Source organism: Chlorocebus sabaeus, chromosome 16, assembly GCF_047675955.1.
Source record: "Chlorocebus sabaeus isolate Y175 chromosome 16, mChlSab1.0.hap1, whole genome shotgun sequence".
Classification (NCBI taxonomy): domain Eukaryota; kingdom Metazoa; phylum Chordata; class Mammalia; order Primates; family Cercopithecidae; genus Chlorocebus; species Chlorocebus sabaeus.
The window spans coordinates 29609843-29629338 of NC_132919.1; the positions used below are offsets into that span (position 1 = coordinate 29609843).

The window sequence follows — 19496 nt, forward strand, 5'->3', positions numbered from 1 at the left end:
AACAGTGGCACAATTTCAGCTCACTGCAATCTCCACCTCCCATGTTCAAGTAATTCTCGTGCTTCAGCCTCCCAAGTAGCTGGGATTATAGGCACAGGCCACCATGCCCAGCTAATTTTTGTATTGTTAGTAGAGATGGGGTTTCGCCATGTTGCCCAGGCTGGTCTTGAACTCCTGACCTCAAGTGATCCACCTGCCTCAGCCTCCTAAAGTGCTGGGATTACAAACGTGAGCCATTGAGCCCTGCTATTGATTTTTAGTTTAATTATATTATAGTCACAGAACCTTTTTTTTTTTTTTTTTTTTTTTTTTTTTTTTTTTTTTTTTTTGAGACGGAGTCTTGCTCTGTAGCCCGGACTGGACTGCAGTGGCCGGATCTCAGCTCACTGCAAGCTCCGCCTCCCGGGTTTACGCCATTCTCCTGCCTCAGCCTCCGGAGTAGCTGGGACTACAGGCGCCCGCCACCTCGCCCGGCTAGTTTTTTGTATTTTTTAGTAGAGACGGGGTTTCACCGTGTTAGCCAGGATGGTCTCGATCTCCTGACCTCGTGATCCGCCCGTCTTGGCCTCCCAAAGTGCTGGGATTACAGGCTTTTTTTTTTTTTGAGATGGAGTTTTGCTCTTGTTGTCCAGGCTGGAGTGCAAAGGCGCGATCTCGGCTCACTGCAACCCCCACCTCCCAGGTTCAAGTGATTCTCCTGCCTCAGCCTCCCTAGTACTGGGATTACAGGTGCCCACCACCATGCCCAGCTAATTTTTTGTATTTTTAGTAGAGATGGGGTTTCACTATGTTGGCCAGGCTGGTCTCGAACTCCTAACCTCAGGTGATCCGCCAACCTCAGCCTCCCACAGTGCTGTGATTACAGGTGTGAGCCACTGCGCTGAGCAGGACATACATTTATAATTTCAGTTTTTAAAAATTTGTTGCCAGACTCAAGTGCTTATGCCTATAATCCCAGCACTGTGGGAGGCTAATAAGGCAGGAGGATCTCTTCAGGCCAGGAGTTCGAGACCAGCCTGGGCAACATAGTGAGACCCCCATCTCTACAAAAAATAAGAAAATTAGCTGGGCATGGTGACATATCCCTGTAGACCCAGCTACTCGGGAGGCTGAGGTGGGAGGATTGCTGCAGTGAACTATGATCACACCACTGCACTCCAGCTGAGGTGACAAAGATCCTGCCTCCCCCCCACAAAAAAAGTATTATAGTTTGTTTAATAGCCCAGCATATGATCTACATGATCTACCTTGGTGACAGTTCCATGTTTACATGAAGAAGATGTGTGTTCTGCTATTATTGAGTGGCATGTTCTATAAACATCAATTAAGTTAAGCTGGTTAGTGGTGATATTCAGGCCTTTTAGATCTCTTGTTGATTTTTCATCTAACTAGCTCTGTTGTTAAAAATTAGACTTTCTATCTAACTAGTTATATTGTCTAGAGGAGTGTTGAAGTCTCCAACTATGATTGTCAATTTGTCTATTTCTCCTTTCAATTTTATTAGTTTGGCTTCATGTATTTTGAAGCTCTGTTGTTAGGGACATGTGCGTTTAGGATTGTTATGTATCTTCTTGGTGAGTTGACCCTTTTATATAATGTTTGTCTGAATCCTTGGTAATTTTCCTTGTTTGGATTAGGTAATTTCTGTTGTTCTATCACTGTTTTTTCTGTGATCTCCATTCTGCTGTTGATCCAATCCAATGAACTTTTATTTCATATGTTGTATTTTTTAGTTCTAAAATTTCTATTTGGTTCCTTTTTTCTAGCTTCTATTTTTCTGCAAGAATTTCTAAATTTCCATTTATTTCAGGATTGTTCACCTTTACCGAACCATGGAGCATGGGTATAACAACTGTTTTAAAGTCTTTGTCTAATAATAGCAACATCTGGGTCATCTCAGCGTTGCTATCTATCTATTGATTGTCTTTTTTTTTTTCTTTTTGAGACAGAGTCTCGCTCTGTCGCCCAGGCTGGAGTGCAGTGACACGATCTCAGCTCACTGCAAGCTCCGCCTCCCGGGTTCATGCCATTCTCCTGCCTCAGCCTCCCGAGTAGCTGGGACTACAGGCTAATTTTTCTTTTAGTTTTTTGTATTTTTAGTAGAGACGGGCTTTCACCATGTTAGCCAGGATGGACTCGATCTCCTGACCTCATGATCCACCCACCTCGGCCTCCCAAAGAACTGGGATTACAGGCGTGAGCCACCATGCCCAGCCTTATTGTCTTTTGTCTTATACGTTGTTGTCAGCTTTTCCTGTTTCTTTGTATGTCAAGTAATTTTGGATTGTGTCTTGGACATTTGGAATACTATAAGAGTCTGGGTCCTGTTAAAATCCTCTGAAGAATGTCAGTTTTTTCTTTGTTTATTCGTTTGTTTTTGAGACAGGGACTTGCTCTGTCACCTAGGCTGGAGTGCACTGGTGCGATCATGGCTCACTGCAGCCTCAACTTCCTGGCCTCAAGCAATCCTCTTACGTTGGCTTCCTAAAGCATTAGGGTTACGAGCATGAGCCACTGTGCCCAGTCCGTTTGCTTTTTCAATCAGTTAGGCTGATGCCTCAGATCCCAGCCTGCCCTCTGTGAGTTACAGTTTCAATGTGAGTTCAGTTTTCAAAGCCTTTGCAGTGCTGTTCAGATCCACCCCAAGTATGCATATTCCAGGGGCCAGTCTGTTCAGTCTACACTGTAGTTCAGTTCTCAGAGTCTTTGGTAGGTTATTTGGGGTCAGTTCCATGTATGTGCAGCTCAGGAGTAGGCTAGGACCTCAAATATGACAACTTTATGGGATCACATTCTCAAGCTCCTTTCTTTCTGTGATGCTGCCCTATCCAGCTCCCAGGGGCCCCCTTTTCTCATTTTTTCCAGGCAAAAGATTTTCCCTTTCTCGGAGTTTAGGTTGCCCTGTGTGACTGCTACAGCTGCTGCCACCACCTAACCTTTGGGATAGGCTTTACCTTGTAGGGAGGGGGCTTGGAGAGAAAAAAGACTCAGGGCACTTCTCCCACTCGATTTTTCCCAAGAGGCCCCCCTTCCCCAGCTTCTCATCAGAAAGAGAATTTCTTCTGTAGCTTTTTCTCTGTGCACCGGCTGCACAGTTCTGGGATTTGGGCTCTTGAGTCTAGGTCAGAAAATATGCAAAGAAAAACTAAGAAAGCTCACCACCATATTCGTCTTACTTAAAGTTTTTGTTTTCCTCCCCAATTCAACTTCCACTATTCACTTTTCAGAGTCCTTGTGTAGTTGTTTTATGTCTCCTGTCAGGGTTTTTAGTTATAATCAATGGGAAAGCTAGACTGTAGTGCGCTTACTCCATCTTAACCAGAACCAGGAGCTTGCTCGGCTTTAAATACTGGCATCTAATTTTAAGTCTCTCCACAAGCCACATCTGAGATACCAGCTGGCCACCTCTGCTTTAGTGGCACAGTGTGTCAAAATTATTCTTTCTTTCTCCTTTCTTTCTTTCTTTCTTTCTTTCTTTCTTTCTTTCTTTCTTTCTTTCTTTCTTTCTTTCTTTCTTTCTTTCGAGATGGATTCATAATCTTGGCTCATTGCAACCTCCTGCCTCCTGGGTTCAAGCAATTCTCCTGCCTCAACCTCCCCAGTAGCTGGGACTACAGGCACGCACCACCAAACCTGGCTAATTTTTTTTTTTTTTTTTTTTTTTTTTAAGACAGAGTCTCACTCTGTTGCCCAGCTTGGAGTGCAGTGGCATGATCTTGGCTCACTACAACCTCCACCTCCCAGGTTCAAGTGATTCTCCCACCTCAGCCTCCTAAGCAGCTGGGATTACAGGCATACACCACCACACCCAGCCTAATTTTTGTATTTCTAGTAGAGATGGGGTTTCACCATGTTGGCCAGGCTGGTCTCAAACTCCTGACCTCAGGTGATTCGCCCATCTCGGCTTCCCAAAGTTCTGGGATTACAGGTGTGAGCCACTGTGCCTGGCCTAATTTTTGTTTTAATACTCAAATTCTTAAGCAAAGGTTGTCAGTACCAATATCAGTTTTTCCAGATGAAAAGAGAACAGAATACAGATTTATTCCTTCTCTGGTCAGAGCAAGCCCTTAAACCTGTCAGCATAATAATAGTGATTGCAATTATTTTAGCAGAAATAATAATAATTACTGGCTAAGGGCATGAACTCTGGAACCAGGCCTCTTGTGTTCAGCCATCTCCTACAAAGTGTGTGACCTTAACTCTGAATGACTTTGCCTTTCTATGTCTCAGTTTCCTCCCCTGTAAAATGGGAATAATAATAGTATTTACTTCCCAGGTGGTGGCGAGGATTAAACAAATTCATATGCATAGAGTGCTCAGAACAGTGCCTGGCACAAAGAAGGCTCACTAAGCATTTGCTTTGATTCCTGTGAGTAATGGCTAACGTTTATTAGGCACCTTGCCTTGCAGACAGCTTCACAGCGGCAAGATAAGCCGGCTTATCTCGCTTGCTCAGATGAGGCAGCTGAGATTTCAGAAAGGCAAATGGCTTGCTTGAGTCCGTCTGGCCTTCAGACCTTGAAATTAGGGAGGCGTGGGTGGCTGGGCATGGGCTCAGGGAGTGTCTGGCTGGTAATCAATCAGATGGCAATGGCCATGAAGCTTTTTAACATCATCTGGTCTGAGCTAGAAGAGATGTGACCCAGGGGACTGAGTTCGGGGAAAAAAATCAGCTCAAAGAGAAAGACAACAGAAATAGAAGGGGAAGCCTGGTAATTGAGTGGCCTCAAAAAGGAAAGATCAATATTTTACTTCCAGTGAACAACCAATTTCCCTGGCAGCAAGCTGGGGCCCAGCTGCGTGTGCTTCAGTGACAACAGCTGCTCCTGCAATGCCTGCCAGGCCTGGTGAGCCGGTCTCTCCTGGCTGGGGAGCCAGAGCGGGAGCCACGCATGGTGTGTGCCCCAGGGTGGGGGCGGCCCTCAGCTCCCCTGCCTGGGGTGTAGGCTTCCCATGAAGATCACATGGGGTGGCTATTTGCTATACTCCCTGTGTGACCTTGGGCAAGCCCCTTCTCTCCCTGGGACCTGGCTTCACTGACTGTGGAATGATGGGCTGGGTCAGCGGCATGTGTCCAGCAGAGGACCAATTGTGGCAAAAGGTTACCCGATGTCCAGGAAGGTCGAGACTCTTTGAGATCAAAGGCGAGGGGTCCCCACCATAGTGGGTAAAGCTTCTTTGATGCACAGGGCGCCAGGGGATAGAAACAGCACTTCAGTGCAGACAGCCCCGTGACAGTCTCTGGCCCAGTAAGACAACAGGGAGCAGCGGCTGACTCTCCAGGGTCAGTAAGACCTGGGTTCAAGAGTTGCCACTACAGGTGGGCAAAAATTTTAAATTTTAAAAAGAGGAAAAAAAAAGGGGGGGGTTACCCCTACAGTGACTTTGTCTAAATGTCTTAACCTCTCTACTGTTAAGGTTGCTGTGAGGATTAAATGAGACTATGTATGAACCCTCCGTGGACTCCAAGCATTCGCAGTACCTCGCCACATAAATGATGCTGTTATTTATTTTAAAAATCACTGAGCCAGTGGTGATGGTATATATTGGTAATAACCAGCATGCCTTGTTCTAATAACTTCACACCTGTTTTCTTTTTCTTTCTTTTTTTTTTTTCTTTTGAGACAGTTTCATTCTTGTTGCCCAGGCTGGAGTGCAGTGGTGCGATCTCAGCTCACCACAGCCTCTACCTCCGGGTTCAAGTGATTCTCCTGTTCAGCCTCCCGAGTAGCTGGGACTACAGGTGTGCACCACCACACCCGAGTAATTTTTTTTTTTTGTATTTTTAGTAGAGACGGGGTTTCACCATGTTGGCCAGGATAGTCTCGAACTCTTGACCTAGTGATCTGCCCACCTTGACCTCCCAAAGTGCTGGGATTACAGGTGTAAGCCACCGCCCCTGGCCCAATTTCACACCTGTTTTCTAAAGGGCAAGACGTCAGTGTGCCTTGCCTCTTTTTTTTTTTTTTTTTTTTTTTTTTGAGATGCAATCTTGCCCTGTCACCCAGACTGAAGTGCAGTGGCACAATCTCGGCTTACTGCAACCTCCACCTCCCCAGTTCAAATGATTCTCCTGCCTCAGCCTCCCCGAGTAGCTGGGATTACAGGCACACATGACCACACCTAGCTAATTTTTGTATTTTAAGTAGAGATGGGGGTTTCTCCATGTTGACCAGGCTGGTCTTGAACTCCTGACCTCAGGTGACCTACCCACCTCAGCCTCCTGAAGTGCTGGGATTACAGGCGTGAGCCACCATGCCCGGCTGGCCTGGCACTTTTGTGGCCACCACTCTGGGGCTGTAGCTCTTTGAAGAGCCCTGTGAGAGCAGCTGTAGAGAGGTCACAGCCTGGGCCATGGCTCGGGTGCTCCGGGGAACATGCAGTGGCCCTCAGCACCCCATCTATCTGCCTGTCATCAAACAACCCCACCCCCACCTCTGTCCAGGCAGGCTTCTGCTGGCAGAGGAATGGACAGCTCACCCGCCAGTGTCTCCCAGCCCCAGGGAGTTGTGGACACAGATTACAGAATCCAAATCCCTGCACTCCTGCCTCCTAGGTGGACTTGAGGTGGGGGTCCTCATCAGTCAGGCAGCACTCTGTGGCTGACTCCACCCTTGACTTGCTTCAGAAATAATGAAGGCAGAGCCCTGACCTTGGAGAGGATTGTAGGTGTGAGCATGGGAGGCTGAGGGTAGAGGGTGTCCTGGTCCATGCCCACATTCACAGACCCCCTATAATGCCAGCGATGTGAAGGCAGGACGAGAGGAGGCAGAATGCCAGCTGGGATGGTGGGTGGGCTCCCCTGCAGCCCTACAGGTGGCACCTGGGCATTGCTATTCTCAGAAGTCACGTCATTGCCTGGCAGTGTCAGAGGCTGGCATGGTTTGGGGGAGGGGGCAGCTGCAATGCTGAGGAGGCTGGCAAAAAACCACTTTCCTCCTTCACTGAAATTTTACAGATCTTTCCTGAGAGCCCACTAGGTACCAGGTTCAGGGGGGGTTCACGGAAAGAATGTGGCACGACCCCGCTGCCCTTCCCTCATCCCAGACTCACACCAGAGTGGAAAAGCAGGGTCAGCCGGAATCAAGATGCAAGCACAGAGCTTCCAGGTTCCAGGCAGGGAGAAGATGGTTAGGGTGGGGCCCTCTTTGTCCACTGCTCACCTTCCAAAGCCCACTGGGCACAGCCCCGTGGTGCCAGGCCACCGGCAGTGACCAGGGCTTCAGACCCCTGCTGCAGCTGCCACGCTGTGGGCATGCAAGAAAAACATGGTCCCTATAAATAGATGAATCCCCAACGTGGTTTGGCTTCGGTGCCTGTTATGGGCGGTGTGGTGTGCTGGTGAGTCTGCCTGTAAGGGCGTGAACACTGACAACAGTGACAGTAAGCCGTTTCCTGCATGCTGTGCTCTGCAGGCCCCAGGTGCCCTCAGATCCATCACCTGCAGCCCAGCCTGAGCAGATTCTGGAGAGAGCTCATCCTGGCCTGGCTGTGCTATAGATACTGATGGTAATTATTAGGGGGAGCGGCAAGATGGAGTATGTACTCCATACTCTACTATGTACCAGTCATGGTGCAAGCGACCAGGTATACAGTGGTGATCAGAACTGACAGGGTGCTTGCCCTTAGAGAGCTTACTTTGTAGAGAGAAGATATACATTTTTTTTTTTTTTTTTTTTTTGAGAGGGAGTCTCGTGCTGTCGCCCAGGCTGGAGTGCAGTGGCCGGATCGCAGCTCACTGCAAGCTCCGCCTCCCGGGTTCACGCCATTCTCCTGCCTCAGCCTCCCTATAGCTGGGACTACAGGCGCCCGCCACCTCACCCGGCTATTTTTTTGTATTTTTTAGTAGAGACGGGGTTTCACTGTGTTAGCCAAGATGGTCTCGATCTCCTGACCTCGTGATCCGCCCGTCTCGGCCTCCCAAAGTGCTGGGATTACAGGCTTGAGCCACCACGCCTGGCCAGAGAGAAGATATACATTAATCAAATTATCCCACACACATACATCTTGGAATGTGAGCAGGTACACATCACATACATCACAAGGAATGTGAGCAGGTACACATGTGTGTGCACTATTGTGTATGTGTGGCTAGCCAGCAGAACCAGCACCTACCACCATCAACCCCTGAAAGAGTGCCCGGCATGTAAGAGGTGCTCAGTCATCACTTGTTGAATAAGTAAATGAATGAATGAATGAATGAATGAATGAATGAATGAATGAATGCTTGTATGGGTGCTGTGGGAGGGCTGCCACTAAGTTTTAGAAGCAGTTTTAGATTTAAAAGCAGGCTTCTGAGCCAGGCGTGGTGGTGTGCCAGTAGTCCCAGCTACTTGGGAGGCTAAGGTGAGAGGATCCCTTGAGCCCAGGCATATGAGGCTGCAGTGATCTATGATCATGCCACTGCACTCCAGCTTGGGCAATAGCGTGAGGACCTGGCTCTTAAAAATATATATTATTATTATTACTATTATTATTATTATTATTATTATTCCGAGACAGAGCTTCACTCTTGTCACCCAGGCTGGAGTGCAGTGGCGTGATCTTGGATCACTGCAATCTCCGCCTTGAAGGCAGAGCCCTGACCTTGGAGAGGATTGTAGGTGTGAGCAAAAACAAATATTATGAAGCCTCTACTATGTACCAGTCATGGTGCAAGCGACCAGGTATACAGTGGTGATCAGAACTGACAGGGTGCTTGCCCTTAGAGAGCTTACTTTGTAGAGAGAAGATATAAATTAATCAAATTATCCCACACACATACAACTACATGAAAGAATATGGAGAAACTAAGGCTAAGACTTTCTGCAGTGAGGTCGGGAGATACTCACGCCTGCTAAAGTTCAAGCCACACAACATCCCAAAAGACTTGGATGCGCAACCGAGGTCGTGATCTGCCAGCCTCCAGCATTTCTCAGCTGCGAGTACCCTAACTAGCTCACCAGTCAGAAAGGCTTTGCAATCTAGGATTTCTGCCCAGCCAATGAGCTGCCTCTGAAAACAACTTTCTGTAGAAATCCTCCGTAAAAAGTCCTCTCCTGGCCGGGTACGGTGGCTCATGTCTGTAATCCAAGTACTTTGGGAGGCCGAGGTGGGCGGATCACCTGAGGTCAGGAGTTGGAGACCAGCGTGGCCAACATAGTGAAGCCCCCTTTCTACTAAAAATACAAAAATTATCTGGGCATGTTGGCAGGTGCCTGTAATCCCAGCTACTCAGGAGAGGCTGAGGCAGGAGAATTGCTTGAACCTGGGAGGCAGAGGTTGCAGTGAGCTGAGATCGCGCCACTGCACTCCAGCTTGGGCAACAGAGCGAGACTTCGTCTCAAAAAAAAAAAAAGAATCCTCTCCTCCACTTACCTCCTGGGACGCTCTTCAGGGCTATCCTGATCCCTTGTACCTTCTACTCTGGTGTGAGTCTGGGATGAGGGAAGGGCAGCGGGGCCGTGCCACATTCTTTCTGTGAACCCCCCTGAACCTGGTACCTAGTGGACTCTCAGGAAAGACCTGCAAAATTTCAGTGAAGGAGGAAAGTGACTTTTTGCCAGCCTCCTCAGCATTGCAGCTGCCCCCTCCCCCAAACAAAGAATTGCAATTCTTTGTTTCCCAAATAAACCCTCCATGTCAATCTCTTTTTAGTTAACAATAGCAAGTTGCAACAAATAGTTTGAAGGGAAAGTATAGGATGCTACAAGACAGTATAGCAGCAGGGTGGGTCCTGAATCGATGCGGGTGGTCAGGACAGACCTGTCTTGGGGAGGGACGTTTCATACAGGTACAAAGGGAGACCTGAAGGATGAACTGACATGATGAATGGGGAGGACAGCTGTGCAAGATACAGAGAATAGCGTGTGCAAAGGCCCTGGGGCAGAGAAGAGTGTGGTGGTTTGCTTGAGGAGCTGACCAAAGGCCAGTACGGCTGGAGTACAGTGAGTGATGAAGAGCATGGGAAGAGAGGGAGTGGAAGGGGTCAGATCGCATGGAGCCTCATGGGCTGTGCTGTGGACTTTGGATTTTTATCCTAAGTGTGGTGGAATGATACTGGAAGGTTTTAAGCAGAGGAGTGGGTGACATGATCCAGTTAGACTTGCATGGTCCAGGAGAGAGAGGATGATGGCTATGACCAGGTGGGGCCCCTGGGGTGGTGTGGGAAATAGGGAGCTGTGGGATACAGTGACGGCATGGATTGGACGTGAGTGAAAGTGAGCAGACCCAGTGATGCCGAAGAACCCTGCAGTGGCAGGAAGGGAGGGAGGATGGGGTCAGGGAGTGGGACATTCGGATGGGTGGGATTGGAGGGGGTGATGACTGGGTGGACCAAGGGACTTGGTGCCTGAGGTGGAATATGAGGCAATAAGAAAGTCAAGAATCTGAGAGACCGGGGGTTGATGGTTCATCCACACAGCTGCAGGAACCCCCAAAGATGAGTTATAAAAGCAAAAAGCTGGAAATAACCAAAATGCCCAGCTATTAGGGGTGGTGAAGTAGATTATGATGAACCTACCAGGCAGAATATGTTACAGCCACTAACAATGTGGGTTGTACACACCAAGCAGCATGGAAACTGTTTCTGTCCTACTTACTATTACACGGGAGAGAAACTCCAACCTCAGGGATGTCTGACTCTGCCAGGTGAAAACTTACTTCCTTATTCATGTAACACTCTTTATTGAAGTGCAAGGTACAAATAGAACGAAAAGTACATCAGCCACCAGTGTCCATCTCAGTGAGTTTCCCCATCTAGCCAGTGCCTAGAACAAGAAATAGAACAAGAGAAACGGTGGGGTTTCTAGGTCTTCTACAATGCGTTTGTGTCTGTTTTGTATGAAAGAAACCAATTTTAAAACATTGGCAGAGCCTTGGCTTTCAGTGTGCAGCCCCTGGGGGAAGGAGGCTCGGCCCCTGAAGCCGTGCGCTCACGGGGGAGCTGGTGTTGGCTCTGCTTTTCCTCGCCCAAGTTGTCTGTCACCACGGGGAGAATAAAGTGGCCCCGTGGCCGATACTGACCCCAGGGTGAGGGGAGAGGATGGGGCGGGGACACTGGTGTCCCTCCCTCTCTCTCGGCCTCCTCGTCCCAGCTCCCTGCGTCTTCGGGTGATCCTTGGGTGTCTCACACCTGTCCTTGCTTCCTTCCCACAGGTGGAAAAACTTGTGAAATATTTGGATCCCAACGACCTGGGGAGAATCAACTTCAAGGACTTTTGCCGGGGGGTGTTCGCCATGAAAGGTGAGGCCTTCTGGGGAGGCTTTCCCACATGCTTTAGGCCCTGCCCAGCTGGGGAAGCTGGTGTGGCTGGGACCCAGCCTGGATTCCTCCCCACAGGGGTCCCAGAGCCCAGGATGGGCCAGAAGTCGGTTCTGCCTCTGGCTTCCCGGGGGGCAGAGGGAAGGACACAGTCGCCCCAGCCGTGGGGGCTGTGGTCTCACCCATGGAGGTCACTTCTGCCCTTCCCCTTGTCTGCCTGCCTCTAGAGAAAGCCTCCCTCCTTGCTTTTCTGTCCTCTTTCTCTGTCTCCCGCTCTGGGATGACCAAACCCAAGGAGTCTCCTGGGCAAACCTGGACAAAGTGCTGGTCACGGACTGCCTGCCTGTCTCTGAGCTGCTTTTGTGTCCTCCCTGCTCCCACCTCCAATTTTTTTTTTTTTTTTTTTGAGACAGGGTCTGGCTTTGTCACCCAGGCTACTGGAGCGCAGTACGACTATCATGGCTCCCTGCAGCCTCAACCTCCTGGGCTCAAGCAATCCTCCTGCCTCAGCCTCCTGAGTAGCTGGGACTACAGGAGGTACACCACCACGCCGGGCTAATTTTCGTATTTTAAGTGGAGATGGAGTTTCGTCACGTTGCCCAGCCTGGTCTTGAACTCCTGAGATCAAGTGGCCCTCCCACCTTAGCCTCCCGAAGTGCTGGGATTACAGGCATCGGCCTCCATGCCCTGCCCTCTCTTCCTCTTAATTCTTCCTAATTCCTGCCTTTTTTACTTGCTCCCCCTTCCAGCTTTAGGGGGACACTATAAATCCCTCTGTCTTGTCCCAAAAATTCAAAGGCCAGTTGTGAGAAACTTGCAGGAATCAGAATATGGCCACTCACTCACTACTAAGCTGTTTATCTGAGACAGTGAAGGCCAGGCACGGTGGCTCACACCTGTAATCCCAGCACTTTGGGAGGCTGAGGCAGGCAGATCGCTTGATCTCAGGTGGATCACTTGAGTCCAGGAGTTTGAGACCAGCCTGGCCAACATGGCGAAACCTCGTCTCTACAAAAAATACAGAAAAATTAGCTGGGCATTCTGGTGTGTGTCTGTGGTCCCAGCTACCTGAGAGGCTGAGGTGGGAGGATCACTTGAGCCCAGGAAGTCAAGGCTGCAGTGAGCTGACGTCATGCCACTGCACTCCAGCCTGGGTAACGGAGTAAGACCCTGTCTCAGAAAAGAAAAAAATCTGAGACAGTGGCATAGATCACCAGCCAGGTGGGCTTGCTAAGGCCTCCCCACTAGCTGCAGAGAGAATGCAGTCACTTCTGGAGTCCCAGGGTGTCTGGTTATCTGTAAAGGAAGCCGTGGTTTCCTGTCTGTGGCTCAGATCAAGGTGAGCCCTTTTCTGTGGGGTGCCTGTGAACCCTGGGAGGGTGGAAGGATGCAGGGTGAGGGATGAAGGGAAACGAATACACGGTGCAGGGGGCACAGAACACAGAAGACACCCAGGGAAGGTTTTCTGCGTGGATTTGACAATGGGCCACTGCAGGCTGCACCTGCCATGTGCCTGTGCCAGGCGTTTTGTCAGGTCCCCCTCCCGTGTTCAGTACAATGTTGGGGCATTTGGTTGGGAACTCAGGAGCGAGGCCAGCCATGTGCAGAGTCAGCAGGAACTGGAGCTGTCCTGGAACAGCCCTGTCCTGGATGTCCCAGGGTCTGCAGAACGCAGAGGGCGCCCAGCCTCAGAGAATTGGGTGTGTTTGCTTTCTCCAGAGGCTGGCAGAGTTGTTAGGAGTCCCTGTGAGCCAAGTGGGCAGCACTGCCTTAGGTCCCCTCCCCCAGGAAGGCCTCCTTCTTCTCTGTGTCCCCAGCCTGCCCTCTGCGTGTGGGAGTTAGTCCCAGAGGACAAGGCCTCTTGCAGCTCCCTGCACAGTGCCCTGAGCCGAGTTCCCCACCGCCTGGGCTCCATCCCTTCCAATGCTCAGCTGGCCTCCTGGAGCCTTGGGACCCCACCTCAGCCCTTCCCGCCCCATGCCCATTAGTTAGAAGCAGAGCAGCCGTCCCAGGCTGAGGCTCAACCTCTCACCGTCCCTTGTGTCTGCCTGTCTGCACAGGGTGCGAGGAGCTTCTGAAGGATGTGCTATCGGTGGAGAGCGCCGGGACTCTGCCGTGCGCGCCAGAGATCCCAGACTGCGTGGAGCAGGTAAGGCTTGGGGGACCTCTAGGACCTCCATGGCTCTGCCTCCTCCTTGGTCTCGCCTTTGCTCCATTTTCAGTATCTGGGAGGATCCAGAACCTCCCTCTGAGGACCCTTCTTGAGCATCAAAGTCAAGAAATAGTTTTTGGAACAGGAGCCCTGAGGCCCCATTGGGAAGCCCCAGCAGAGTGTGTAACAGCTGGGGGTCCCCGCCCAGCAACTTTGTTCCCCACCTGTGGCACGGAGGAGAAACTGAGGTCCAGACAGGGAAAGTGACAAGTGGAGGGGAGGCAGGACTGGAATCGTTTCCTTTTCTCCTGCACCATTGCTCTCTGAGGTGAACGCTTCCTGTTTGTTTTCAAACAACAATGAATTCTCTAATTCTCTGACACTAACTGGTGTCCAGCAGTCAGTTCCACCTGCCACTAACTACCCAGCATTAGCACAGACTCCACGAGTCAAGGCCAGCCCCATGAGACTGCCCCACTTCCCATGGCAGCTGCGGTTCTTCCTGGATAACTGCAAACACGGGGTTCCCAGGACCCCCTCTCTCAGGCTGGGTAATTCACTGGAAACACTCAGGAAATGGTTGTACTTACGATGATCAGCGTATTACAAAGGGTACAACTCAGGAATAGCCACACGGAAGAGATGTACAAGACAGGGTATGGGGAGCGGGGGTACAGAGCTTCCGTACCTTCAAGGACACTGCCTCCCAGCACATCACTGTGCTACCAGCACCCAGGCTCTCTGTATCTCATTGTTCGAGAATTTGTAGGCCTGGTGTGGTGGCTGATGCTTGTAATCCCAGCACTTTGGGAGGCTGAGGCAGGAGGACAGCTTGAACCCAGGAGTTTGAGGCGAGCCTGGGGAAGATAGTGAGACCCTGTCTCTACAAAAAAATTTAAAATTAGCTGGATGTGGCGGTGCACACCTGTAGTCCCAGCTACTGGGGAGACTGAGGTGCGAGGAACACTCGAGCCCAACAGTTTGAGACTTCAGTGAGCTGTGATTGTGCTGCTGCACTCCAGCCAGCCTGGGTGACAGAGCCAGACTCATCTCCAAACCTAAAACAGTTTTTACAACCTGGTCTCCAGCCCGTCTCCTGTGCCTGGAGGTTGGGGGTAGGTGGGAAGGTGAGGAAGTTCCCACCTCATTGTATGCTTGGTCTTTCTGGTGACCAGCCCCATCCTGAAGCTCTGTATCAGGAAGTGGGACAAAGACCACAGTCCCCAAGGCTCTGTTTTACTGTTGTCATCACCTAATGGTGTGTTTCTTATAAAACTTTGAACTAGTTTTCCAAACAGTGCAGCTTCATCCTACAGAGAAATCGTTTAAGGTGCACAAGCTGACAGCCAGCGAGGTCCCTCCTGGTGGCGACACCCAAAACTAGAAGAGAATGATTTTGATTTCTCACCCAGTCCAACCCCCAATCCTTTTCCCCAGTTCTGATGGGTGCCTCCTCCGGCCCCCAAAACATGAGTATGTTTATAGCTGAAGGAGATCCAGGACCCCAGAGGCCGCTTTGGCTGATGGTAGGCCTTTTGGAATCCAGCTGGGTCGTAGGGCCAGGGTTGGGTTCCCTGGGCAGGACTGGAGGAGGGACAGTCCACAGAGAGGGACACAGTGCTGAGGGCTGCCAGTCCACGGCGGCAGAGACCAAAGCCAGGCACCAACTGTGGCTAGGCCTCAGGCTGCTGTGCTCAAAGCAAGAGCCCTCAGGGATGCGTGGAGATAGCTGGGCTCCAGGCCTGTGCCTGTGCCAGCAGTGGTGGCTCCAGGCCTGTCTTGATGGGTCCAGCAAGGAGGAGTTGAATATGTATTTGGGGCCAGCTAATGGAACCAGGCTTAGGGCAGAGGACCCCTACTGTGGGACAAATACTGAGTTTCCCAGGAAGTTTGTGGGGAGGCCCTTCCTGGATTGCTGAGCAGGAGGCAGCATGTGGAGGTGTGCAGGACTGGGTCCACACCCACGTGGGCCACCCAGGACAGGCCATGGAACCCGAGCACATTCTTCTCAACCGCTCTGAACCTCAGTGTCCTCAGCTGTAAAACAGGGCTTGCCACGCCAATCTGGAGGGTCTGCTGTGAAAGTTCAGTGGGAAGACAGACCCCTAATATGTGCTAATTCCTCACCGCCTGCTGCTGTAAGAAAATAGTGCTGAAGTTACCGTTTGCATTTTTCAGTTTACCTTTGGATACTGGTGTTGCAAAATTATGTCAAAGTAAAGCCCTGCCCCAAGAACTGCAGGGCAGAGCGGAGCCGAGGCCTGGGGTGGGTGGGGAATGCGGGTAGGGATGGCGTGTTCCCTGCAGTCTTTGGCTGCTTTTGTGGCCCCCACATTCTGCCATTCGCACCTCTGGAAAAGATGGCACGTGGAGAAAAGGTGAGCAGGGGGCACAGAAGAGCGGGCCTCCACCAACGTACTCTTTTTTGTAAACTGATATTGTTTTCCTCCAAAGTCTAGAGGTTATGGGAAAGTAGAAAGAAAGACCGCATCAGCCTGTCTCAGCAAGCCTGGTGCTTCTCCTCATTTGTTCATGGGACTTTGCAAGCCTATAGGTGTTTGTTGCTTTGGGTTTTAAGCTTCTCGTGCTTTCTGCCCTCCATGGAGGCCTGGCCCCGGCTTGGGCGACCACAGCCTAGTGAGATGGCAGTAGGTGGGGACACAGTGGCAGCCTTGTTCATTATACTCGCTGGGGCTGCTTGGTTGACCTGGGCTCCGTTCCCTACCATGGGCTCCTGCGTGTTGGCAGGGAGAGGAAGGGGGCACAATCCGAAGACCAGCCTGACGGAGCGGACGGCTTCTGGGTTGTGAATGAGTCCCCTTCCTGGCTCAGGCTCCTGTAGTAGCAGGGTCAAGACCCCAGCTCTGCAGATGAGGTGTCAGAGTGGGCCAGACGGGGCAGGTCCGAATTTCTCAGGCCCGGCCCCCGGCGCCCTGCTGTGTCTTAGCTGTCCCCTAGGGGTCAGTCTGAGACCGAGAAGAAGCGGTGCCTGGATCACTAAGTGGGCTTCCCAGATGCCCCCAGGGAATGCAAACCTGAGGCATGATTTGAGGAGGTGTGGGGATGACACACAGATGGGACGGCAGGCGCTCCACCCCTGTGCTATGCTTGTGTGCTGGGAAATGAAGCCTGTCTTTTGGGGACACCCCCCTCCCCCCAGGGTGTGGATGGAGACCTCTGATGTCACCACTGGATGTGGCTCATAGTTAAAGCAGTGAATGCTCGAGTGCTGGCTGGTGGGCGAGCCGCTGCCACCTGGCCCCTGAGAGTGCCCTGCCCTTCTCATCCCCCTCCCAGGCCCCGAGAAGCCCCTAGCATTGGATATCAGTCAGGGACCCCTGGGGTTGCTGTCCAGACCTCAGGCCAGTGCGAGTCTATCCCAGGCAGTTGATGCCTGGATGCACCAGTTCCTGACCTAACTGGATGTGGCTCCACCTGCGTCACCAGAGCCCTGTGAAACACTGGCACAGGGAAACTTTGAGTCTTGGGAACCCCAACGGTTGAGCAGGCTGTTGAGTGAGTTTCCTGACCCAGGGAAATTTGCTTCTGGTCAAAGGGAATGCTAGGTGTGTCCTGAAGGACTCCCCAGGGTCCCTGGGCCCATGCCTGGGGTCCCTGGAATCGCCCTGGGAGTCCCTCTGAGACTGTCCTGCTCAGGCTGCCCATCAGCCCCCAGTCCATATGCTATAGGGGCTCCTGTGGGGAGGGGGCATGGAGACATGTGGAGAGCGCCACACTCGGGTGCTAAAGGCAATGGGATAGTTGCTAGGGGCCCGTGGCCACCCCTCGGCAGGTGGTGATGTGAACCCTAACCCTGCAAGTGCTGTAAGGCCGTGGGCCCCGTTCACCCACCCCATGGTGGATTAACAGGCAACCCCATTAAATGGAGAGGGCATCTGGCCACCTGCCCTCCTGTGTAGCCACCATGCCAGCAAATGGTGTCAGTAGCCTCCAACCCAGAGAGTCATCCTCAGCGCCCCCTCATGCAGCTGCCTGGAGTCCTACGTTCCCCACTCACCCCTGCCTCCCCCTCCCATCGCAGTCACCCACTCACCCCTGCCTCCCCCTCCCATCGCAGTCACTGCCACCCACCGACCAGGCGTCCTCCTGTCCTCGGCCCTCCTCTCTTCACACCCGCATACCACAGTTTGGCAGGCTCTCCCTAAGTTGCTGCTCTCATTTGTCACCCCACTCCTGGGACCTGTCCTTACCAAGGGATGAAAACCAACATCAGCTCCTACCCACTGCTCCAGCCTCATCTCTCACCGTGGTGCGTCTCACACCTAAAACTGGCGATACCAAACCACTCCCTGTTTTCTGAGCAAGCCGCGTTCTCTCTTGCCTCTGAGCCTTTGCATGAGTGTTGTCTTTGTCCTAGGATGTCCTCCTTCCCGCTTACTTGTCAGGAGCTAACGTCTACTCACCTTTTTTTTTTTTTTTTTTTTTTTTGAGACAGAGTCTTGCTCTGTAGCCCGGACTGGAGTGCAGTGGCCGGATCTCAGCTCACTGCAACCTCTGCCTCTGGGGTTCAAGCCATTCTCCTGCCTCAGCCTCCTGAGTAGCTGGGACTACAGGCGCCCGCCACCTCGCCCGGCTAGTTTTTTGTATTTTTAGTAGAGACGGGGTTTCACCGTGTTAGCCAGGATGGTCTCGATCTCCTGACCTCGTGATCCACTGGTCTCGGCCTCCCAAAGTGCTGGGATTACAGGCTTGAGCCACCGCGCCCGGCCGTCTACTCACCTTTTTAAGACTTACTTGGCAGGAGTGGTGGCTCATACCTATAATCCCAGCACTTTGGGAGGCTGAGGTGGGAGAATTGCTTGAGCCCAGGAGTTTGAGACCAGCCTGGACAATATAGTGAGACCCCTTCTCTTTAAAAAAAATGTACTTAGGTACCACCTTCTCCAGGAAGCCTCCCTGGCTCCTTCTGCCCCAGCCCAAAGGAGAAGGACCTGCACTGAGCTTCCTGGGGGCCCTGCACCCTCTATCACCGCCCGAACCTCACCTTTCATGACAGCCAGCCCCATGTCCACCCAGTGGCTGCAGGACTCAGGCTGAGCTCCTCCTTCTCACCCCCAGGACAGCACCCACAGCAAGCATCCTTATCCATGCTCCTTGAGTGTGTGTCTAAGTATTTCTAAGACTAGATATCTGGAAGTGGAATTGCTGTATCAAAGGGTATGTAGATTTTGTATTTTAATGGATACAGATATAATTTTCTTCCACAAAGCCTGTACCGTGCGTATCATCCAAGCAGTATATGAGAGTGCCCCTTTCCCATGGCCTTCGCCAACCCCGGAAGCCATCCATCCACATGCTGGTCTCCGGCTCAGCAGCCTGAGGGGAGGAAAGCCCGTTGCTGCCGTCCTCTGTGCTGCCCGGCTTCCTAGGGAGGCAGGCCATCTTTTTCTTATCTTCCCATGCCCTCTGGATTTCTGCTTTTACGAATTATTCATATTCTTTGCCCGTTTTCGATATGGTTGTTTGTCTTTTCCTTACTGATTTATAAGAAATCTCTGTATATTCTGTTTTTTGCTTGTTTGTTTGTTTTTGAGGCAGTCTCGCTCTACTGCCCAGGCTGGAGTGCAGTGGCGCAATCTCAGCCCACTGCAACCTCTGCCTCCCGGGCTCAGGCGATCCACCTGCCTTGGCCCCACAATTAGCTGGTACCACAGGCACATGCCACCGCGTCCAGCTAATTTTTGTTTTTGTTTATTTGTTTGTTTGTTTTGGTAGGGACAGGGTTTTGCATGTTGCTCAGGCTGGTCTTGAACTCCTGTGCTCAGATGATCTGCCCACCTCGGCCTCCCAAAGTGCTGAGATTACAGGTGTGAGCCACAGCAACAGGTTGAAATCTCTATATATGCTGATTATCAATCTTTGTGCATTTTGCTTGTGTTTTAATCTTGTTTTGGGAGTGTTTTATTACACAGAATGTTAATTCTGCTGTCATCATTTATCAATCCTTTTATGCCATTTACATTTTGTGTATCATTTTGTGCCTTCTCTACCTCCAGGCTATAAACATATTCTTCTATATATCATTTTCAGGTACTTTTGAGAAAAAGAAGTATTTATGCTTAGCTCTTTGGTCCACCTGGA

General features: G+C 51.2%; 1 protein-coding gene across 2 annotated transcripts in view; it reads left to right on the top strand.

Annotated features, from left to right (window-relative positions):
• The window catches only part of RAB11FIP4 (RAB11 family interacting protein 4), a 141497-nt gene that overhangs the window by 29184 nt on the left and 92817 nt on the right, over positions 1-19496 (top strand). For both annotated transcript variants that reach the window (XM_008010962.3, XM_073004835.1), the window contains exons 2-3: positions 11137-11224; positions 13303-13391. In XM_008010962.3, the coding sequence (XP_008009153.1) occupies positions 11137-11224; positions 13303-13391 (177 nt within the window). The remainder of the gene's footprint in view (positions 1-11136; positions 11225-13302; positions 13392-19496) is intronic.